We start from the raw sequence: 24450 nt of genomic DNA on the forward strand, positions 1-24450 counted from the left end.
CTGCAGGGGTTAAAGAGCTTGCCATATACTCAGCCAACCCAGGTTCAATCCCTGACACAGCTTATGATCCCTTTTGTGCTCTGGTCCTTGGAGATATCTCTTTAATCCTATCTCCTTAATAAAGAGCAGGTTATAGTGAGCTAGTGAGCTTACTTACAGATTCTAAAAGTATCTTCAGTATCATATCCAAAGTCATGGACATTTCTATTATCTTCCTGAAGCAAAAAGAAATACTAAACAGCTCTCTCCACTTTCTCTCTCTCTCTCTCTCTCTCTCTCTCTCTCTCTCTCTCTCTCTCTCTCTCTCTCTCTCTCTCTCTCTCTCACACACACACACACACACACACACACACACACACACACCTGGTGGTTAGCGATTCTTTCATTGCTTCAAAGGAAATTTACAACTCTCCTATCTGTAAATACTATCACCAATTTTTTACTATACACCAAAAATTGAAATTGATTTGACTTTTCTGAGTACACTTGCAGGAAATCTCTCTTTTCCTCTGCCACACCCCCAAGAACACATCATAATAGCATGACCCCAAGATAAAGGCGGGGAAAAAAAAAAAAAAGAAAAAAGAAATACTAAACAGAGCCAGGGAAATTGTCCACAGGTTAGGGATCCTTGGCACCACACAGCCTTCTGAGCATTGCCAGGTGTGATTGTGGGGCCCCAAGGACCATCAGGGTCCTGGCTGTCCCTAGCCCAACAGGGCCCAAGAAGCATGAATTCTGCATACCTCTTGCTGAACTGCCTGCCTGGTTGACCAAGACCACAAGTAGATCACCAATTGGGAGGAGGTCTAAAATCAATAAACTAGAATTTAAACAACTCCAAATATGAACTCTTGGCTAAGTTATTTACCTATTTATGGTTGATGTAAGAGCCACTTTGGGCAGTAGTAGGATAAGGCAGGTGCAAGATGTAGTGCTGGAGATCAAACCCAGGACCTCATTCATATGATGCACGTAGCTCTACCATTTTAAACCACATCCAGCCTCTAATGTGAATGTTGTTTTGTTTTGTTGTTTGTTGGTTTTCTGGCCACAGCTGGTGCTCATGGTTTTCACCTGACTGTTCAGGAATCACACCTGGCTGGCCTTGGACAACAAAATGGGTTGCCAGGGATCGAACCTGAGTTGGTCATATGCAAAGCAAGCACCCCACTAAGTACATTATCTCCCCAGCCCCTGTTGACATAGTTTAACTGAGCACAGTGATGTTTAGTTAATATGTTTAACCAATGTTAGAATCACAGACACAATTCACAATCCATGTTTCAATAAAGTAAGAGTTTGAATTTTAATCATATGAATGCTATTGTTTATTGTTCTCATTAATGCATGCTTTCACACTGGCTGATTTCTTAGCTAGGATATTCATCTGGGTGAGTAAAGGCTCCCCTCTTAGCACCCCAATCCTCTCCCTTGTTGGCATTTATCACAAACCAGTCGTCTTTATGGTGAACACCTTGAGGACAGGGATCATGACTTACATGATTTACAAATCACTTATCTCCAGTCCCTTGTCTGGTAATATTAGACTTTTTTTTGGGGGGGGCCACACCCAGCGGTGCTCAGGGGTTACTCCTGGCTGTCTGCTCAGAAATAGCTCCTGGCAGGCACGGGGGACCATATGGGACACCAGGATTCGAACCAACCACCTTTGGTCCAGGATCGGCTGCTTGCAAGGCAAACACCGCTGCGCTATCTCTCCGGGCCCAATATTAGACTTTTAAGTGATGATTAGAAAAAAATATGTCGGAGTTAGACAGCACAATGGCTTTGCCTGGGTTCTAGTCCCAGCACCACTTGGTCCCTCAGCAGAGTCTCTCAGTGCAGTGAACCCCCCACTCTACTTTTCCACTAAGCACAGAACTGAGAGTAGTCTCTGAGGACTGGCAGCTGTAACCCAGAAAACCAAACAAAAAAAGAAAAAAGTATATACCAGAGGTGATATTTAGGAAGGCAACACTTAAGACTGAAGTGTCAGCCAGAACAAAAGAGCAGAGGTGAGAAAATTGGTATATTAGTGCTGGCTGTGGTGTAAAATAAAAAATAAACTGTAACCCTAAAACATAGAACATGGCAAGTAGTGATTTTAATGAAATTAAAAGTAAAAAATGCTTGGTATGTTTAGGGACTTAACTTGGTAGGATACATATTTCACACGTGAGAGGTCTCAGGGTGAACCCCAGGCTCTCTATGCCTCTCCGTCCATGCAGTTCTGTTGCTTCCATAGCATAGTCTGTACCACAGGGAGTGGAATGTCTCTGAGAATCTGCACAACTAGATGTGTGTGTGTGTGTGTGTGTGTGTGTGTGTGTGTCTAGATACAGGGAAAATTCTCAGGTCAAGGCCAGAGCGATTTTGCTTGCCTTGCACACAGCTGACCCAGGTTTGATCTCTGCCATCCCAATGTGGTCGCAGGATCCCTACCAGGGGTGATTCCTGATCTCAGGACCAGGAGTAAGCCCTGAGCATTACTAGGTGTAGCCTAAAAACAAAACACAGAAAATTCTCAGGTCAGTACACCAAACCAAGATGTGGTCTGGTCTTAACCACCTGCTTCTCCAGTTGTCTTAGCTTTGGATATATTCAGTTCCTTGAAATTTCCTGAAAACATTTAATTGCATTATACTGGGTGGGGGTGGTGGAGGTAGGGGGATGAGGGTAGGAGGGTTGGGCTACAACTAGTGGTGGTGCTTGGGGATCATACTGAACCAGAGATCCAACCTGGATCTTCTACATAAAAAGCATGCATTTTGCCTTTTGAGCTACCTCTGTGGCTCTAAAATACTATCTTTTTGTTTGTTTGTTTGTTTGTTTTTGGTTTTTGGATCATGTAGGGTACCTATCTGAGACCCACCCATTTCTGGGAGGGGTCTTGGGAACCGGATATTAGGTGTGACCTTACCTGCAAGACCAGGCCCATTCCTGGTATGTTATGTTTTTTAAAAGGGCTGGTATATTAATTTTCACTCTATTACATTGGTGCATATAAATATTAACCCACCTTTGGCTAAAGGTGCAGTCAGAATTACAATAGGGTCTTTATATTTCAAAAGAGGGGGAAATGTAGGGTACCTATCTGAGACCCACCCATTTCTGGGAGGGGTCTTGGGAACCAGATATTAGGTGTGACCTTACCTGCAAGACCGGGCCCATTCCTGGAAGGGTCTTGCAGGTAAGGTCACACCTAATATCCCGTTCCCAAGACCCCTCCCAGAAATGGGTGGGTCTCAGATAGGTACCCTACAGGATCACACAGGCGGGGGGCGGTGCTCAGGAGTTCTTCCTAGATCTGTGCTCAGAAATCGCCCCTGGCAGGCTCAGCGGACCATATGGGATGCTGGGATTCAAACCACCATCCATCCAGGATCATCTGCATGCAAGGCAAACACCCTATGGCTGTGCTATCTCTCTGGTTCCAAAATATTATCTTTTTAAACTATCTTTGCCTTTTCTGAGATGTGTCCTTTGCTGGGAAAATGCATCTCCTGGCTTTAAAACTCAATGCTTCCCAGGAAAGCATTTCTAGTTCACCAGATTAATGTAAGAGCTTCCACTATTAAGCTCTATCACGTTCCTTTGCCAGTTTATGTGCTTAGGGCAGAGAGACAGTATAGGAGTTAAGATACTTGCCTAGCAAGTGGCTGCAATTGTGACATTGGCTGGAACCCAGCACCATATCTGTAACCCAGAGCAGAGCTAGGCCTGCCCTCACACACAGTAAAACTCAGTTCCCTGACTTGTCTTACTTCCAACCTTAGTCTAAACGATGTAAATGGGCTTTTCAATTTTGCATTCCCAATCCTTGGGATTTGGGATAACTCTGTTTGCTGTGATTTTATACAGCAGGCACATTTTGCAACAAGTAATAGTTCCAAGGAGCATAAGGCCACCAGCATACTAGCTGACTTGTGTTGATCTGGGTTGATAGACTGGGGATCTGGGGAGGTCAAGGGACAGGGATGTGGCTCAAATGGCACACACACACACCTTGTCTGCCAGTTTTTATGTTCTTGGCCATGTAAGGTATGGAGTTTGTGTGGAGTGTACATGGTGCCCTCTAAGTGGGCAACCTTGAGCAACCAGGACAGGGCTAAGAAGAACTGTCACCATGCTAACTGAAGGGAAGCCCTTTGGTCCCAAACCACTGATGGATGACTCAGGCCCACCCAGATGGCCCTTCTTTAAAAAAAAAAGGGGGGGGGGCTGGAGCAGGGATCCTCAAACTTTTTCAACAGACCATTGGAGGGCCAGGTTATAGTTTAAAAAACGAACAAACTACGAACAGTAGTGGTCTCAGGGCCATAGTCTGAGGACCCCTGCTCAAGACTGAGGAGTCGAGAGACAGAAGAATTAAGAGGGTACATGGGTAATGTGCACTGCGCTCTGGAGGCTAGGACAAGTTGGCTGCTAAACAGGTCAGACTGCAGCGGCAAAAACACCCTGTGGGTCAGAAAAATGTCCTTAGTGGGCTGAATGTGGCCCACAAAGACCCTGGGTTGGAGAGATAGTACCGTGAGCAGAATGCTGACATTGCATGACGCTGACCTGGGTTTGATCCCTGTAACCCCATATGGTTCCCCAGCCCCACCAGTAATAATCACTTGTGTGCAGGAGTAAGCCTTGAACTTCTCCGGGTGTGAGACATCCCCCTTCTTCGTCCTCCCTTCCCTTAAAAAAGAAAAAGCCAAGCCTGGTTATTTCTGGCTTTACTGGGCGAACAACTGGCGGAGGAGTCAAGGCCATAACCGAATTAACAGCCAAGTGCTTTCCTGCAAAACGCCTCCTCAGGTCCACTGTGCTCCAGCCAGAGGCTGGAGTTGCACCCAGACCTCTTCCAACTTAGCTGGGTTAATTAACAGATGGAGGCCAGAGGCTGCGCTTGAGGAGGAGCAAGATCCGAGGCGGCCTCTGCGATGGTTCTGGATCCAAGCCCATCCTCTGGCTCAGCAGTTTTCTGCTCGGCGAGTTCCCAGAACCAAGGCAGGGAAAAAAGAACCAAACGGGTTGGAGGCACCGAAAAAGAGGCAGCGCAGTCGGTGGGCTTCGTATCGAGTGGATCCGGCTCTGCCTTCCGAGAACCCGCGGGCGACAGTCTTTCCTAGAAACGCGCGAGTCTCCACCGCGCTGAAGCACACCCGGCCCGGGCGACAGCGCTCCGGGGTCTCCCAGCCGGAGGCGCAAGCTCTACTCTAGAGAGTTCCATCCGGGAGGCGGGGCCACCAAAGCCGCACCTGCGCCACCCCCACTCCCCGGCCCCCAGCCGACCTTGCGCACGGCCCCGCCCCGCCCCTCCCGCCGCGCGCGCGCGCCCCCGCACCGTCTCCCAGGTAACCGCGGGGCGGAGGCAGCGGCGGCAGGGGCGGGACTTCCGGCGGGTGACGCGCCGGAGCTCGGCTACAAAAGACGACGGCTGCGGCGCGCCGGGGGAACTTTCCAGAACGCCGCCTCGCCCGCCCGCCTCAGAGGCTCAGGGGAAGCTGCAGCGGCTCGCTCGAGCTGCGCACAGCCCACGCCACACCGCTCCTGAGCCTGTGGGTCGTCAGCACCGGCCTCGCCGGCTCCCCGGTGAGTTGCAGCGTCCCCGGCGGCGGCGGCGGCGCTTTGGTCCTGCCACCCCCACCCCCACCCCGGATGGCGCCGCGGCCGGGGGCCCGGAGGCGGTTGGCCCCCGCGTGGGTGGGCGGCGGGAGCGTGCACACGGTCGGTGTCGGGGGCCCTCCCCGGTGCACGCGGCGTGTGGCCTACTGGGGTGTGTGGGGGTGCAGCTTCCCGGCGCGCGCCCCCTCCCTCCTCTTCCTCCTCCCCCGCCCGCCGGGGTCTGGCGTGGCGCATGCGCACTGGGAGGCGGGGCCGGGGCTGGGGGCGGGGCCTGCGAGCGCGGGCGGCGGAGCTGGAGCTGGAGCTGGAGCTGGAGCCGGCGCCGGCGCCGGCCTCTGCAGCCTCCCCTCCCTGCCTCTTTGTTGTGAGCCGGGCTGCTCCCACCCCGAGGATCCCGGGAGGGAGGAAGCAACGGGAGACGACGCCTATCTTGCTTTGTGAAATTTGGACCCCGGCGCAGCTGGGAGGCCTGGGATCGCTGAGGGAGTGGGGAGGGCGCCTTTGGAAAAGCGTTGGTGCGCTCAATCCGTTCGCACCGGCCACGCCCGCACTCATCCCATCTCCAATCCCGAGCGACGCCTTCTGGACGCTTTATCGGGTTCTATAGCTAAGGTAAACGATCATTTTCACACCCGGTGGTGGACTTAAAAATCTTATCGATGCTTAGGGTTTTTTGGTCACTGCCGTGTCCGCTTGCCCAGGGAGAAACAGAAAGCAAGGAAACAGAATTATGGTCGTCTTCGATGCTAGAATGGCAGCCTGAGCTGGAAGGGAGGCATTTGGCTGATGATTTGGCGCACACGGTCGGTGTGGGGGGGGACACACACACCCTCCCCGGTGCACGCGGCGTGTGGCCTTCTAGGCCAAGAAGTTTGCTTCTTCAACTCGTCTATGATGTTGAACCCTTTACCAGAATGGGCCAGGAAATGAACGATTCGTAGCCCGAACGATTCGAGCAGATCTTTGGGTTTTTATGAAAGGTGGTGATTTTGGTTTCTTACTTAGGTCACGCCCGGCCATGCTCGTCTGGCTCTGACCTCTGGGATCCTAACTGGCAGGTTCTCAGAATCGTATAAGGTGCCAAGGATCGAATCCGGTTCAGCTGCGTGCAAGGCAAATGTCCAAACCTTTGCTTTACTAATCTATCACTCTTGGCGCCTAACCAGTCTGATGTTTAACTCATTAAAACTGTCCGCTGAAAATAGTTTATATGCTCTTATTCCAGGCTGTAGAAAATGGTGAAAGAAACCACTTATTACGATGTTTTGGGGGTCAAACCCAATGCTACCCAGGAAGAATTGAAAAAGGCTTACCGGAAACTAGCCTTGAAGTACCATCCGGATAAGAATCCAAATGAAGGAGAGAAGGCAAGTGTGCACTTGCTCCTAAACATAATTGAAGAGTTTTTGGCTAAGTGTGTACTATTTCCATTATTACCCTAAATTGAGTTGTGTCTAATAGGCCAAGCTTTGTAATGCTTGTGGGGTTTTGGTTTTGTCTCTTTGGCTGGGATCAAACCCAGGGCCCCCCATACACACAACATGTGCTCCACAAGCACTTTTTTAAAGTGAAGTTTATTCCGCTTTTCTCACAGTTTAAACAGATTTCTCAAGCTTATGAAGTGCTCTCTGATGCTAAGAAAAGGGATTTATATGACAAAGGCGGCGAACAGGCAATTAAAGAAGGTGGAGCAGGTGGCGGGTTCGGCTCCCCCATGGACATCTTTGATATGTTTTTTGGAGGAGGAGGAAGGATGCAGAGAGAAAGAAGAGGTAAGAATAAGCTAGTCCACCTGTTACAAATTAAGGTTATCTAGTTGAATCAGTTTTTGAGGACAGTGTTTGAGAGCTTATATGTTACAATGTTGAAAACTGAACTCCTGGTGGCCGGCTTGGTAGCGCTAGAGGTAAGGTGTCTGCCTTGCCAGTGCTAGCCTAGGATGGACCGCAGTTCCATCCCCCGGCGTCCCATATGGTCCCCCAAGCCAGGAGAGACCCCTGAGCATTACCAGGTGTGGCCCAAAAACCAAAAAAAAAAAAAAAACTGAACTCTCTTTCCCTTTTCAGTGGGGTTTTTTTGTTTTGTTTTTACTTGTATACGTATTTTTTGATTGTGGCCTGTACGAGTTATGCTTAGGGCTTACGCCTGCCGCTGAGTTTAGGGATCGCTCAGGACAGGAACCATTTGTGGTGATTCAGCCCTGGTCATCCATGTGGAAGGCAAGGTCTCACCCACTGTTCTGGCCCAGGATTTTTTGTTTTGGTTTGTTTTGGGGGGTTGGATGCTTGGGGCTTACTCCTGACTCTGTTCTCAGGAATCACTACCGCGGCCCTCCATACAACATTTTGTGGCCCTGCCCTAGAGGAATCTTTGTTTTGTTTTTAGTTGTATGGGTCACACCCCCCAATGTTCAAGGCTTATTACTGACTTTGCACTCAAGGATCACCCCGCTTTGCCTCCTGCGGCCCCCAGGTAAATTGAGTTTGAGACCCCTGCCATAAGGGATGTTGGGGATAAAACTCAGGTCGATAAATGACAAGTCAGGTGTTCTTTTGTGCAATATTCTCTGGCCCTCCAGATTTTTTAATAAGATTTAAAGAGGGCCTGAACAATAGCGCAGCGGTAAGGCGTTTGCCTTGCACGCAGCCAACATATGGTCCCCCGAGCCTGCCAAGAGTGATTTCTGAGCACAGCCAGGTTGAAGAAAGAAAAAGGGATTTTAAGTGAGGGGCTGGAGCGATGGCAGAGCATGGTAGGACCCAAGTTTAGTATCCAGCATCCATCTGGTTCCCTGAGCCCATCAGGAGTGATTCCTGAGTACTGCCAAGTATGAGCCCAAAAGAAAACAAAAAAGATTTGAAGTGATTGAAAAATTGGGTGTTTCTTTAGCTTCTATATCCTCTTCCACTTCCCAATTTTAGGGAAGATAGGTACTCCTTTAAAGTCACAACTTGGGGGGGGGGGATTGGATTACACCCGGGGCCGCTCTGGGGTTACTCCTGGCTCTGCTCAGAAATCACTCCTGGCAGTCACAGGGGACCATGAGATGCTGGGATTTGAACCGCTGTTCATCCTGTGTTGGCTGCATTCAAGGCAAACAACACTGTGCTAATTTGTTCCGGCCCCATAAAATCACAACTTAAGAGTAGTACCAAAACCGTGTTAAAATATCTTCTCTTGTAATCACATTCATGTTCAGCCACAGTTGATTAGAGGCCACTGTTGAGCTACACGATAAAAATTTGTCAGTGAGGGGGCCGGAGAGATAGCACAGCACAGCGGTAAAGCGTTTGCCTTAGACACAGAAGGATGGCGATTCAAATCCCGGCATCCCATTTGTTCCCCCGAGCCTGCCAGGAGCGATTTCTGAGCGTAGAGCCTGGAGGAACCCCTCAGCGCTGCCGGGTGTGGCCCAAAAACAAAAAAAAAAAATTACTTATTTTTTTGTCAATGAGGATATTTTGTCCAGAACTATCAAAGGACAGGATGTGTAAAGCTAGTGTTTTAGTATTTAGTGCTGACTTATCTGGGGGAATTCCTACCATAGAGGCAGGCCTGGAGCAGGAGCAATGGGAGAGAAACTGGGAAAATAGGTGGGGAATGAATACTGGTGAAGGGATGGTGAACCTGAGTGACACTCAACTGTCAATTGTTAACTATCTTACAGTGATTCAATTTTTAAAATGTTTGTTCTGCTTCAGGAAGGAGCAGGGATTTGGGTAAAAATCTTGTAATGGAGGCTGAATGAATACATTGACTTCCCTGGCCAATCTTATCAAAACTTTGCTGAAAACTTGCATGAAGTAATAGTGTGCTGAAGAACTTCCACATAAAGTGTTGCTCAAGACTTGAATGAAAGGAATCAAAGACTACATTAGGACTGAAATGCAGCTATTGTGAAATTTGACTAAATTTATTTCCCAAACAATTCTTAGCAGTAACATTTTAGTTTTTATCCTACAGTGCTTGGCTCTGTGCTTAGGGAATCACTCCTATTGGCTCTGGGGACCATAAGTGGTGCTGGGGATAAATTAGGTCCGCCATTTGCAAGTCAAGCACCTTATCCACTTTAAACTATCTCTCTAACCTGAGAGTAACATTACAAGAGCTTTAATTTGTTTTTTGCTCTGGGGGCAAAATATAAAGTGCTATGGTGACTGAGGTGATTTGTTACTGGAAATTGAACCCAGGGCTCTCACATATACAGCACTCCAATACAGCACTCCAGTCTTTTCAACCATCTTCCTACCCTGATAAACGGTAATTTACTTAAGACCCCTTATCTGTGGCTTTAGGTATGGACATAAATAGATCTCACCCCAGTTTACTCTGCTGAAATTAATTAGGTGAAGACTTAGAGTGTGGGCCATAATCCTGTGTGATTATGATATGTGCTCAGGGACATGTGTACACTTGATTATTACTATAATGCGTTAAACATTCACGGTGAGGGTATCTTAAAATTTTAAATGTTTTGTTTTAGGTAAAAATGTTGTGCATCAGCTCTCTGTAACCTTAGAAGATTTATGTAATGGTGCAACAAGAAAGCTAGCTCTGCAGAAGAATGTGATCTGTGACAAATGTGAAGGTATTTATGGTCTTAGTTAAAGCTGTTTAAATAAAAAGGAATTACATGACTTTTATAAGTTTGTACATTTGGACCATTCTGATTATTTTTTCTCAATAAGAAAGTTCCAAGATAAATGCTTTCTTACAGAAACATTTTTTTTTTTTTGGTTTTTGGGCCACACCCTGTGATGCTCAGGGGTTACTCCTGGCTATGAGCTCAGAAGTTGCTCCTGGCTTCTTGGGGGACCATATGGGACGCTGGGGGAGCCGGGGGATCAAACCGCGGTCCGTCCTAGGCTAGCGCAGGCAAGGCAGGCACCTTACCCCTAGCGCCACCGCCCGGCCCCACAGAAACATTTTTATGGCTTCATAATCTACAACACAAGTTAAAGTTTCCCCATTTTGGACACTTTGCTGGCTGTGTGTGTCAAGCTTTTTTTTTTTTTTTTTTTTTGGTAAATAACCAGTTGGATGGTTTTTAAGTGCCAGTCTGCAGTAGTTTTAAACAACTGCTTTCAAACATAAAACATAATGAATAAAAATAAAAACACAAACATAATGAATTCTGCTTATAAAAGCACATGTCTAGGGGCCGGCGAGGTGGCGCTACAGGTAAGGGGTCTGCCTTACAAGTGCTAGCCAAGGAAAGATCCCCCGGTGTCCCATATGGTCCCCCCAAGCCAGGGGCAATTTCTGAGCGCTTAGCCAGGAGTAACCCCTGAGCATCAAACGGGTGTGGCCCAAAAAAAAGCACATGTTTAAAATGTTGTTCTGTGAAAACACCTTTGGAAGACAGTTGGTGAAGATTATAATAGTTATTTTAAGGTTACAGCTGTATTTTTTGTCAAGGAGGTTTGTATTGCAGATATTAGAGCCTTATCTAGTCTTTAAAATATTGGAAATGTGTTTGGGTCTTGTTAAAACATTCACTCCCAGTTCTGATACTAATCTTTTGAATGATTTAGGCCGAGGTGGTAAGAAAGGAGCAGTAGAATGCTGTCCCAATTGCCGAGGTACTGGAATGCAAATAAGAATTCATCAGATAGGACCTGGGATGGTTCAGCAAATTCAGTCTGTGTGCATGGAATGCCAGGGTCACGGGGAACGGATCAGTCCTAAAGACAGATGTAAAAGCTGCAATGGAAGAAAGATAGTCCGAGAGAAGAAGATTCTGGAAGTTCATATTGACAAAGGTAAATTTTGATCTCTTATTCTCAGTTCTAGTTTAAGAGTACTTTTTAAGAGGTGGTGTGATTTGGGGCTGGGAGGCCTGGGAGTACTCTCTGCTTACTCCTAGTGGGCCTCCAGCGACAATGACACTGGTGTCTGGATTTGGGCCAGGGTTGTAGTAGCCACAGCCATAGGCTAGGCTTAAAACTTTGAACAAATACCTCTGGCCACAGGTATATGTGATCCTGTGGCCAAAGATGATTGTTCTTACCCATGTAGTAAATGCCTGGTTTTCTGTGCAGGCTTCATTTTGCTCATTTGTATGGAAGACACTATGGCTCTTTCATTTAAATGTAATATTGATGTCTGTAAAAAGAGAATTATAAATGAGTTCTCAGATTAAGTCATTTTTATTTTTAAAAATAATCAATTTCAGGGGCTGGAAGCAGTAGCACAGTGGGTTATGCATTTATTTGAGTTGCACCTGGCCAACCTGGGTTTGATACCCTGCATCCCATATGGTCCCCTGAGCCTGTCAGGTATGATTTCTGAGTGCTTGTGTGGGTGGCCCTAAAACAAAAAATAAACTTAAATGCTCGGGCAGGCATGGGGGACCATATGGGATGCCGGGATTTGAACCACCGTCCGGCATGCAAGGCAAATGCACCACCTCCATGCTCTCTCTCTCTGACCCCACTAAATATTTTTCTAAACAATTGTTCTTTATTTGTAAAAACAAGGCCACCTACCATGTTTTTTCAGGTAGACTATACTTCAGTGCACTAGGAGAACCATAAGTTGGGAGTTAAACCTGAGTCTTTGATTTTTGCCTTCTCCCAGTTTTAAAAACTTAGATTAATGTTTTTATTTTTCTTTGTTTTGTTTATTTTGCTTTAGCTGAAAAGCAGAACTCAGGCCCTTTTTGTTTTTGGGGTTATTTTGTTTTGTTTGATCAGGTTACTCCTGGCTCTGCACTCAGAAATTGCTCCTGGTAGACACTGGGGACCATATAGGATGCAGGGATTTGAACCACCATCCGTCCTGCTGCATGTAAAGCAAATGCCCTACCACTATGCTACCTCTCTGACCCCTGTGCCTTTTTTTTTTGTAGCCACACCCAGCTGTACTCTGGGGTTATTCCTGGCTCTGCACTGAGAATTCATTCCTGGCAGGCTCAAAGAACCATATGCAATGCTGAGGATAGAACTCAGGTTGGACATGTGTGAGGCAAATGCCCTACCAGGCACTGTACTATGTTCCCGCCCTGGTTTGTTTTTAGGACTGTAAACCTACTTGGTCAGTTTTTTTCTTCGGTTTCAAGTTATAGATTTCTCCTCTTTTAGTATTTATTTAGCTTTTGGGGCCATACCCTGTGACACTCTGGGGTTACTCCTAGCTAGGCACTTAGAAATCGTTCCTGGCTTAGAGGAGGAGGGACCACATGGGACGCCAGGGATCGAACCAAGGTTTGTCTTGGATCTGCCGCATGCAAGGCAAACACCCTACCCTTGTGCTAGTGCTCTAGCCCATTAGTTTTTATTTGTTTGGTTGGTTTTAGTTTTATTTTGGGTCACACCCGGCCGAGCTCAGGGTCAGAAATCGCTCCTGGCAGGCTCGGGGACCATATGGGATGCCGGGATTTGAACCACCGTCCTTTGTTGTTGTTGGTTTTTTTGGGGGGGGGCGGTCACACTCGGCAGTGGTCAGGGGTTACTCCTGGCTCCACGCTCAGAAATCACTCCTGGCAGGCTCAGGGGACCAAGTGGGATGCCAGGATTTGAACCAATGACTTTTTGCATACCTCCATGCTATCTACGGCTCCTGACTGTCCTTCTGCATGCAACGCCCGACCTTGATTTTGTCTCTCCAGCCCCAGTAGTTAGTTAATTTTTATTTTGCTAATTTTGGGTGAGAATGGGGAAGCTGGGTAACACTCAGCGGTACTTAGAACATTATTCCCAGCTCTGCCCAGGAATCTTTACTATCTGTCTTTCTGGTCCAACCACATTCATCTTTTTTGTGATTTAAGAAAAATTCTGAAGTATATGTAGTTCTGTCTTGTTGCTGTGCTTATATATAACCTGATTCCTATTTATCAGTTCAGACACTTAGGCTATAGAGAGTGAAGAATTTTTAGGGGCCACACCCGGCTGCACTCAAGGGTTACTTCTAGCTCTGTGCTCAGAAATTGCTCCTGGGATGTCGGGATTTGAACCACCATCTGTCCTGGATTGGCTGCTTGCGAGGCAAATGCGCTACTGCTGTTCTATCTCTCCTGCCCCAACATTTTTGTTTTTTTTTAGTTAACTATATATTAACTACAAATTTGTTTTGGGGCCATACCCACCAACTTTACACTGCATACAAGGAAAATTCATAAATCCATGGATGTTTTGGTTTTTTGGCCAATAGTAATTTTTAAGCTATGAAGAATTATGTATTGGGGGGGGCACTATACCTGGCTATGCTCAGGAATTATTCCTGGCAATTTTCCCTGGGACCCATATGGGATGCTGGGCAGCCTAGTGTAAGGCAAGTGCCTTTCTCCACTGTACCATCACTTCATCCCCTCAAGTTAAAAAATTGTAGAAGTGTGTATAATCCCAGAGAAAAAATTACTTTTGTGTGGGAGCTTGGGGCCACAACGGGCACACTCAAGGGTTACTGTCGGCTCTGTGCTCATAAATCTCTCCTGGTGGGCTCACCTTCCTGCTTTGTTATTGCTCCCACACAAAATTAATATTTAAATGTTTCTCTGAGTAACATGATACTGTCTTCTCATACTTTACATTATTATTTTTGTATAGTAGCTGTAGTTGAACTAGGCCCTCCTTTTTTTGTTTTTATTTTGTTTTGTTTTGTTTTTGGAGCACAAACTGGCACTCAGGTTACTCCTGGCTCTGCACTCTGTCGCTCTGGGGACCAAATGGGATGTTGGGGATCAAACCCAGTCCATCCTGGCTGGCTGCGTGCAAGGCAAATGCCCTACCATGGTGCTATCACTCTGGCCCTGAATTTAGGGCCTCCTTATTATGTTCCCCTCCGATGAACACAACACACTCCCCATGCAGTTCACCTCCGATGAATACAGGCAGCAATTTAAAACAGGTCAGTGTTCTCTACACACCGATGTATACATGAACGGAATATTTCAGTATGAACTGAAGTTATTACTGTACAGGTAGCTCATTAATCCATGTCTTCAGGAGCTCACATAGGTGTGGTGTAATGGTCTCCCTTCCTTTTGCACCTTTGCTTAGTGTTCACTCTTCCTTAACTCATTTTTATTTGGGCTTGGGATTTTTCCCTCCTAATCTGCTGTTTTCTTGCTGCCTATCTGTGGGTAAGATGCGAAAGGGCTTTATCTGCCAGTGAAGCCTTCTATGCTGTGAGTATCCGTGTTCTTACAGTAATAAGTACCACAAAGCTGATATGAGTTTTACTAGTGTAACTATGCATTGATTTCAAGAGTGCTCAGGGCTTATTACTAATGTCTCATCTGCTATGCTCCAGCACCTCCTCTCTGTATTTTGGGCATTGACCATGTAGGCAGAAGGAATGTCTACCAGTTTGGAATATAAGGGAACTGTTAAATCTTCTTAGGCTTTGTGTCCTGTCTTTTCCTTATGTATAAATGATTGCTAATATAGTAGAAGAAAGTCGATTTGTGCTGCTGTTGGAATAGTTTTTTATGTGAGCGATAAAGTTGATGGCTAACATTGATGATTATAGTCTTTGTGAGTCACTGCGTGGGCTTTTTTCTTTGATTCTTAAAATAGCTTTAATGAGCTGGGGCTGGAGCAATACTGCAGTGGGTATGGATTTTTTTTGCCTTGCACCTGGGTTCAAATGATATCCCATCTGAGCACACCTTCAGAAGTGATTCCTGAGTGCCGAGCCAGGAGTGATCTCTGAGCATCACTTGGGTGTGGCTCAGAAAGGGAAAAAAAAGCCTTGATGAGGTAAAGTTTTGGGGAAGATGAGTTTTAAAAGGTGTTATGCAGGGGCTATAATGATATGATAGTATAGTGGGTGGGGCATTTGACATTCACATGGCTAGTTTGGGATTGATATCCAGGAGACGTGGTCTCCTGAGTCCCACCAGGAGTGATGACCTGAGAGCCAGAAGTTGAGTCCTGAGTATTACCAGGTGTGAACCAGAAATAACCAAAAAAGCTGCACAACTTGCTCCAAAGGATAATCCCAGTGGTAAAGCACTGATTTGGAAACCTGATCTGTTTGCCTTGATTTTGTTTTCTCCACTCTGAGATTTTGAGATGAGCACACACATGGCATCTTTAGGGTCCTGGGTTCTTTCGTTCTGGGAGGACATGATTTCCTGAACACTGTTGAGGCTCCCCCCAAAACTTGTCAGTCTGGGGAAGATCAGATTTTTAAAATCTGATTAAGGGACCAGAGCAGTAATATAATATGTACAACATGTAGAGTGCTTACCTTGCTTGTGGCTGACTGTGTTTTATTCCTGACATATCCTATACAGCCCCTCAGGCCTGCCAGGACATGATCCTTAAGTGCTATCAGGGAGTAAGTTCTGAGAACCAACAGAGGGGGCACAAAATCCAAAAGAAAAATTTTTTAATTAAGGGGGGAAGAGATAGTATATTAAGTAAGGCACTTGCCTTGCACAGCTGCCAGTTCTTGGTCATAAGAATCTCTAAAAGGGGGCTGGAGAGATAGCATGGAGGTAAGGCGTTTGCCTTGCATGCAGAAGAACGGTGGTTCGAATCCCGGCATCCCATGTCCCCCGAGCCTGCCAGGAGTGATTTCTGAGTGTAGAGCCTGGAGTAGCCCCTGAGCACTGCCGACTGACCCAAAAATAAAAAAAAAAAAATCTCTAAAAATGGGGAGAGAGCGAGTGAAAGCACAGTGGTAGGGCATTTGCCTTGCATGCAGAAGAAGTGGGATGGACCTGAATTTGATCCAGGGTGTGGCCCAAAGACCCCCCCCCAAAAAAAATATTTTTCTGGGGCTGGAAAGATAGCATAGAGGTAAGGTGGTTGCCTTGCTGGCATCCCATATGGTCCCCCAAGCCTGCCAGGGGCGATTTCTGAGCATAGAGCCAGGAGCTGCTGGGTGTGACCCAAAAAAAAAATAAATTTCTAAAAATGTAAACTGTGGGACCATATGGAACTTCAGGGGATCAAACCCTGGTCTATCCTAGGCTAGCTAGGGCAAGGCAGATGCCTCACCGCTTGCACCACCTCCCCAGCTCCTAAAAATGTCAACTTTTAAAACATGTATCTAAGAGAATAAGAAAGATGATGACCTTAGTTGGATGTTGAGTATAAAATTAGCTGTTTTCAGGCATGAAAGATGGCCAGAAGATAACATTCCACGGTGAAGGAGACCAAGAACCAGGACTGGAGCCAGGAGACATTATTATCGTTTTAGATCAGAAGGATCATGCTGTTTTTACTAGGTAAGTTAATTTTATCAGCTATTCAAGCTATTGGTGTGCGTGTTTTCTTTTTTAAATGAGCTTCTCTTTACTCTTAAAACATTTCTTGGAAATAGTCTAGAATAGTAGGTGCAAAATAGACTATGTAAAGTCTTTTGTAAGATTATTAAAATTGTTTGAATTAATTATAAAAGTATATTTTAGGGGCTGGAAAAACATACACAGATAATGCCATCTGCTTTGTATAATCAAATCCCAACTCTTAATATGAAGCACTGACAGGAGTGTCAAGTGTTCCTGTCATGCTGATGGCATGTTTTTAATTGTGAATTACATTGGGGAAGTTGGGCTACACCTTGCAGCACTTGGGTTTCTCCTGGCTCTGCTCAGAAATCACTCCTAGCTTAGGAGTCAAAACTCAGGTCAGCCGCATACAAGGCAAACTTTTGGCTATCGTTGCAGCCCCAAATTGTAAATTAAATCTACAAAAAATTAGGAGAAACTAAAGCTGTATGAATTTTGTCCCGGGGAATTCTGTATGTGCACTTCAAATGAAGCACATGAAAGATGAATGACAATAGTAAATTTAACATTTTGTTTTGTGTTTGGACCACACCTACCTGTGCTCAGGCTTTATTTCTGGCTCTGTGCTCAGGGATGATTACTGGCACCACACGGACAACCCTAACCCTGGTGAGCCTGATACAAGTCCCCTGTACTCCAGCTCCAATAGTAAACATTGAAGGGACTGTTGTGTTAGAATTAAATGCTTTATATTCATACTCAAGGCAGCTAGCTATATTCGGCAATGTCCAGGATTTGCTCTTGGCTCTGCACTCCAGTGCAGATCTTGGTCAGCTATGAGTCTGGCAAATGCCTTACAAACTGTATTTTCACTCCAGCCCACCTTATTCTATTAACCTTCATAGACTCTAAATGATTTGAATTCAATCCCTATGTACCTGGCTTAAACTGAATATATGTATATTTGCGCTCTCCCTTGTGGGATTTCTTTCCTTTTCACAAAATTGTTAAAGGCTAGATTTTAAAATTATATAATGAAACTGCTCAGAGATGGTCAGTGGTAGATGCTACATTGTGTGTGTGTGTGTGCGTGCGCGTGCGCGCGCACGTGTAGATTTTGAAACCTTGTCTGAGGTTTGTGAGGCTCCCTATATTTCATAATCCAGTTCTAACTTATTTCCAAGGGATGTCTTTAAAAGATAATCTTTGAGGAGGCAGAGAGAGTATAGCAGTTACTGTTCATTGCTTAGCATGTGGCCAATCCATATACAATCCTCTGTATATGGTCCCTGAGTACCACTGGCTATGGCCCAAAAACTAAACCAAAAAAGGATAAACTTTGCTGTAAGAAAGTAATTACATATTCACATTGTTACAGGCGAGGAGAAGACCTTTTCATGTGCATGGACATACAGTTGGTTGAAGCATTGTGTGGCTTCCAGAAGCCAATATCTACTCTTGACAACCGAACTATAGTAATCACCTCTCATCCAGGTATGATAACTAATGAGATGTGCTGCCTTTTTTATTCTAATATTTTCTTTCAGTTGTATGATAGAAAACCAATGCTAATCAATATCCTTTCATGTGGGCTGTGTTGAAACTTACGGTGTTGGCTCTTTTGGAGGGTCCTAGAAAAAGCCTTAAGTGAATAGGTATCACATAAATTTTCTCATTTGATGAGTTAGAAATATTCCCCTTTTCTTTTTGGGGGGGGGCCCACACTCGGCGTTGCTCAGGGGTTACTCTTGGCTGTCTGCTCAGAAATAGCTCCTGGCAGGCACAGGGGACCATATGGGACACCGGGATTCGAACCAACCACCTTTGGTCCTGGATCGGCTGCTTGCAAGGCAAATGCCGCTGTGCTATCTCTCCGGGCCCTCCCCTTTTATTTTCTTGCTTCACAAATGTGACATAAGAGTGGGGTGTGGGCCCGGAGAGATAGCACAGCGGCGTTTGCCTTGCAAGCAGCCGATCCAGGACCAAAGGTGGTTGGTTCGAATCCCGGTGTCCCATATGGTCCCCCGTGTCTGCCAGGAGCTATTTCTGAGCAGACAGCCAGGAATAACCCCTGAGCACCGCCGGGTGCGGCCCAGAAACCAAAAAAAAAAAAAAAAAAAGAGTGGGGTGTGACATGGGTTGCACTCTAGGAACATTGGTGGAGAGGTTGACACTGATGCTAGGATTGATCCCTGAAATATTACATATCTAAAACCCAACTATGAACAACTTTGTAAAATCACAATGTTTTTAAGTAAAAATTAAGAATAATATACTCCGTTATTTCAGGACTGCAGCAAAATAAAGCACTTTAAAAAAGTGATGAAGAATTAATTTGGCTTTAATATTGTAGGTCAGATTGTGAAGCATGGAGATATCAAGTGTGTGCTAAATGAAGGCATGCCAATTTACCGTAGACCATATGAAAAGGGTCGCCTAATCATTGAGTTTAAGGTGAGTTGTAAATTATTCAAGAGTTTTCTGAGAGTAATTTAATTTCTTAGAATCTAGTACAAATTTTATATTCTAGGAACAAGAACATTACATTTGTATTCTCTGTTGTCTGGGAAGTGAACAAATACTTTTGTTGACCTTTAACAAATTGGTGTTTTGTTTCCATCCTTATTAGTCACTTAAGATGGGTGAGGAGATAGGTTGCAAGGAGATACTTGAACAGAGTTGGTTTTCCTAGGTTGAGGTACTCATGATATGCTGGCCCCTGAAGTGCCCTCAAATGTGGTTAAAACCCTATAGACTGCGTGTTCTGGTAGTGGGGATCAGTTTTTGTGCTCTTGGCACAAAAATAAAAGTAGAGTAAAGGGTTTGTGACAGGTTAGTAGTCAGTGAGTCTTTTTTTTTTTGGGGGGGGGGGGGGCACACCCGGCAGTGCTCAGGGGTCACTCCTGGCTGTCTGCTCAAAAATAGCTCCTGGCAGGCACGGGGGACCATATGGGACACCGGGATTCGAACCAACCACCTTTGGTCCTGGATCGGCAGCTTGCAAGGCAAACGCCGCTGTGCTATCTCTCTGGGCCCGTGAGCCATGATTTTTACACCTGATGGAGCTTAAGGTCTCTGAGGTCAGGAATTAATTATCATGATAGGCTTGGGACCATATGGGATTCTAGGGATTGAACTTGTGTCAGCTGTAAGGCAGGTGTTTTCCCACTGTAACATCTTTGGCTCTGAGTGATTACTTGAAAGGAGGCAGAAGCAATTAAAGTGATTGGTGAGGCCCAGGGAGGCAGTAGAGGGGTTAAGGTTTTGTGGTTTGCCTTACATGCTCCTGATTCTTTTTTTTTTTCGTTTTTGGGCCACACCCGGCGGTGCTCAGGGGTTACTCCTGGCTGTCTGCTCAGAAATAGCTCCTGGCAGGCACGGGGGACCATATGGGACACCGGGATTCGAATCAACCACCTTTGGTCCTGGATCGGCTGCTTGCAAGGCAAACACCGTTGTGCTATCTCTCCGGGCCCTTTTTTTTTTTTATTTATTTATGATTCTTTTATATTTTTGGATCACTCACACCCAGTGGCTCTCAGTTTATTCCTGGCTCAGTGCTCAGAAATCGCTCCTGGCAGGCTCAGGGGACCATAGGGAATGCTGGGGATGGTTCCGCATGCAAAGCAAGCGCCCTATAGCTGTGATCTCATTCCAGACCCACTAATTCTGATTTTTACAAACATGATTATATTTGGGTTTCAGTCATAAGAAAGCCCCCCCCCACCAGTGCAACATTTCCATCACCGATGCCCCTTTTTCTCCTCCACCCCTTGCCTGTATTTGAGACAGGCATTCTACTTTTCTTGTTCTTTAATATTGTCATGCTAGCTGTTAGTGTAGTTATTTCCCTAAAAGCATTCACCATTTTTTGTGGTGAGCTTCAAATTGTGAGCGGGTCCTTCTGGTCCTCATCTCTTATCTCTGGGCATTATTACACTAATGTCTTTAATCTTAAAACCCATAGATGAGTTACAGTATTCTGTGTCTATCTCTCTCCCTTTGACTCATTTCACTCAGCATAATAGATTCCATGTATAGGAAAATTTCATGACTTCATCTCTCCTGGCAGGCTGCATAATATTCGTTTGTGTAGATGTACTACGGTTTCTTTAGCCACTCACCTGTTGAAGGGCATCTTGGTTTTTTCCAGAGTCTGGCTATTGTAATTAGCACTGCAATGAATATTGGTATGGGGAAGGGATTTTTTGTATTGACTTTTTGTGTTCCTAGGGTATTTTCCTAGGAGTGGTTTAGTTGGATCATATGGGAGCTCAATTTCCAGTTTTTTGAGGAATCTTCATATTGTTTTCTATAAAAGCTGGTCTAGATGGCATTCCCCCAGCAGTGAATGAGATCTTTCTCTATACATCCCCACCAGCACTGATTGTTCTTGTTCTTTGTGATGTGTGCCAGTCTCTGGTGTGAGGAGGTGCCTCAATGGTGTTTTGATTTGCATCTCCCTGGTTAGTGATGTGAATTTTCTCATGTGCCTTTTAGCCATTTGTATTTCTTCTTTGAGGAAGTGTCTATTCATTTCTTCCCATTTTTTGATGGCGTTAGATGTTTCTTTTCTTAAGTTCTGTCAGTACCTTGTATATCTTCAATATTAGCCCCTTATCTTTTTTTTTGGTTTTTGGGTCACACCTGGTGGTGCTCAGGGGTTACGCCTAGCTCTACTCAGAAGTTGCTCCTGGTAGCCATGGAGGACCATCTGGGATGCCAGGATTTGAACCATTACCCATACTGGGTCAGCTGTGTGCAAGGCAAACGCCCTACTGCTGTGCTGTCTCTCTGGTCCTTTATTCTGATTCCCAGCTCTCCACAAGCACGTCGATGCACAGTTCAAAAACTTAGTAACTATTGTATAGTTTTTATAAAAATACCATAAAGCTTGGCTTAATAAACCTTTGAGTAAACTTTTCGATTAGGGGCTGGAGCAGTGGCGCAAGCGGTAAGGCATCTGCCTTGTTCTTACTAACCTAGGACAGACTGTGGTTCTATCCCCCGGCATCTCATATGGTTCCCCCCAGGCCAGGAGCAATTTCTGAGCGTCACCAGGTGTGGCTAAAAAAGGAAAAAAAAAAAAAGGATTAGATTTACGATTAAATTGCTAAAATAAAAGCAGTACTATAAATGTTATTAAATATCTGATAGGTGGGGCCGGGCGGTGGCGCTAAAGGTAAGGTGCCTGCCTTGCCTGCGCTAGCTGGACGGACCGCAGTTCGATCCCCCGGTGTCCCATATGGTCCCCCAAGCCAGGAGCAACTTCTGAGCACATAGCCAGGAGTAACCCCTGAGCGTTACCGGGTGTGGCCCAAAAACCAAAATATATATATATATATATATCTGATAGGTATTGTATGCATTGAACTTCAGCTTATATTAGGTATACTGTGTCCCTTAGTTTTTGCTGTGCTGGGGAGCAATCCCAGGGACACATCTATGCAGGGAAATGGAAATCACTCTTGAGCTATCCCCCAGCCCACTTTGGGGTGTGTGTGTTGGGTTTTGTTTCGTTTTTTGGTTTTGGCCACACCTGCCAGTGCTCAGGTTATTCCTGACTCTCCTCAGGAAATACTTCTGACAGTGCTCTGGGAACCATATGAGATGCTGGGAATTGGGTGCTTGTTTAACAGCTCAACTATCATTCTGTCCCCCCACTCACCCACTTTGTAGAAAACCTTTTAACTTGGGGTTAGTAGATTGCTAGTTAGTTATCTGGACATTGTATATTATTTGAGGAGGATGAGTGAATTGATGGTAATCTGTCTTAAGGATTTAATGACATAAAGCAAATTGAACTTACAATAGAAATTTGTTTTTATAGGTAAACTTTCCTGAGAATGGCTTTCTCTCTCCCGATAAACTCTCTCTGCTGGAAAAACTCCTTCCTGAAAGGAAGGAAGTAGAAGAAACTGATGAAATGGACCAAGTAGAACTGGTGGACTTTGATCCAAATCAGGAAAGACGGCGCCATTACAATGGAGAAGCATACGAAGATGATGAGCATCATCCCAGAGGTGGTGTTCAGTGTCAGACCTCTTAATGGGGCCAGTGAGTTACACTGCTGGCATTTTATGTGCAGTAGTGAATGAGTGAAGGACTATCTGATATACTCACTACTTGCAATTGTTTTGTTTTCAAATTCAACTATAGTAGTGTTTTAAAAGTTAAATGAAGAATAAACTCAAATATGAAAGCTCTGACTTTGCCCTGTATGTATGATGACTTAAATGTGCAAGATGAAGTTTAAGACCTGTAAAAACTAAAGAAAAAAATGGCCCAAGCAGTTTGTTCAGCCATACATTGTAATGATTTCAGCCGTGTAAATTGAGTAGCTTAGATTGAAAAGCTGGGTATATGTATTGACTCACTATAATGACCCTTTTGTTTAAGCTATGAAACTTAAAAAAAAAAATCTGTATTTAACTGGCAATCAGACAAAGAATTTGTAGAAAAGTGTTGGATTGTATAGTTGTGTTAAGTGGGATTCTTGTGATGCCTCTGCATTTATCCTGTTGCCTCAGCTGTTAATTGATGGCATGATACATAATTAAGCCTGTGGTATCAGTGACAGAAGAGATACCTTTCTAAAGAAGGAGGTTATCATCTGTGCTGCTTCTTAAGGGCTGCACTTGTAGAATTGCATTCCCTTGTGCTGTGCCATTTTATTTTCTTCAATATAATGCAGACCTCATTCCATTTCCCCTCTATTACATGATAAGACTCATTTGTGACTTGTGCAGGATTAACTTGGAGTGACAAGATCTTTATATGGAGAAGTAATTGCATGTATGAGATAGGAAGGTATTTTTCAGATTTGTTACAGGCTTACTTTAAACCATTTAAATGTGCTCCAAAATAACTACTGTAATGTTGGTAGTACATATAGCAAATTATGATTGAGTAGCTTTAATTGTATGTTTAAGTCATGTTCACAAGCTTAAATCTGGAGATCAGAATTTAAGCAATTGAAATGTATTTACGTCTCCTTAATATACTGATTACAAAGTATTTCCAATGTGTGTCACTACAGGCTTATTTTTTCCTCCCAGATTGAAACAGTTGACTTCTACTCTGATAGGCAGTTCACTTAGTTAAAATGATAGAAAAATACAGAAATTATGACTTGACTATGATTAGCCATTAGTATAAAGGGGTAGTGAGTAATATTAAATAATGGTGCATTCAGTGGTGTGCTGCTTTCACCCCCTTCCCCACTCCTCCCAAAAAAGTCATTTTAGCAAATGCTGAAATGCAAGATTTTCCTGCCCACTGGCCGTGTCTCTGGACTGCAGCATTTCCTGAAACTTTGAAATCTCAACATTTCCAATTCGGAAATGGGCTACACCTTAAGTTACTCTCAAAATTTGAGCTGGGAAAGAAAACTGGGGAGCCACAGAAATAGTACAGCTAGTATAAAGCACTTACCTTGGCTTTCTGTAAAAGGTAATTCCAGATCTTGTTAGTACTGGCACAGTTTAACCCCCTTTTAAGTATCAATAATTAACGCTTTTTTTTTTTTTTTGGCCAAAAATTAGAAAATCTGTCACAAATTACTCAATGCCAGCCATTGCTAGTGTAAAATCAAGGCAGCTTTCTAGCCAAATCGTTGCCATTTCTTTTTTTGAAATAATGTGGGGAAG

General features: G+C 44.9%; 1 protein-coding gene across 1 annotated transcript; it reads left to right on the plus strand.

Moving 5' to 3' along the window:
* The first annotated feature begins 5513 nt into the window (after positions 1 to 5513).
* Positions 5514 to 23007, plus strand: DNAJA1 (DnaJ heat shock protein family (Hsp40) member A1). Its single transcript, XM_049773616.1, has 9 exons — positions 5514 to 5586; positions 6845 to 6986; positions 7214 to 7391; positions 10103 to 10207; positions 11154 to 11381; positions 16684 to 16798; positions 18180 to 18295; positions 19155 to 19255; positions 22632 to 23007. The coding sequence occupies exons 2-9, from the start codon at positions 6855 to 6857 to the stop codon at positions 22848 to 22850; spliced, it is 1194 nt and encodes a 397-aa protein (XP_049629573.1). The 5' UTR covers positions 5514 to 5586; positions 6845 to 6854; the 3' UTR covers positions 22851 to 23007.
* Positions 23008 to 24450: the final 1443 nt, after the last annotated feature.

This window comes from Suncus etruscus, chromosome 1 (assembly GCF_024139225.1).
Source record: "Suncus etruscus isolate mSunEtr1 chromosome 1, mSunEtr1.pri.cur, whole genome shotgun sequence".
Lineage (NCBI taxonomy): Eukaryota > Metazoa > Chordata > Mammalia > Eulipotyphla > Soricidae > Suncus > Suncus etruscus.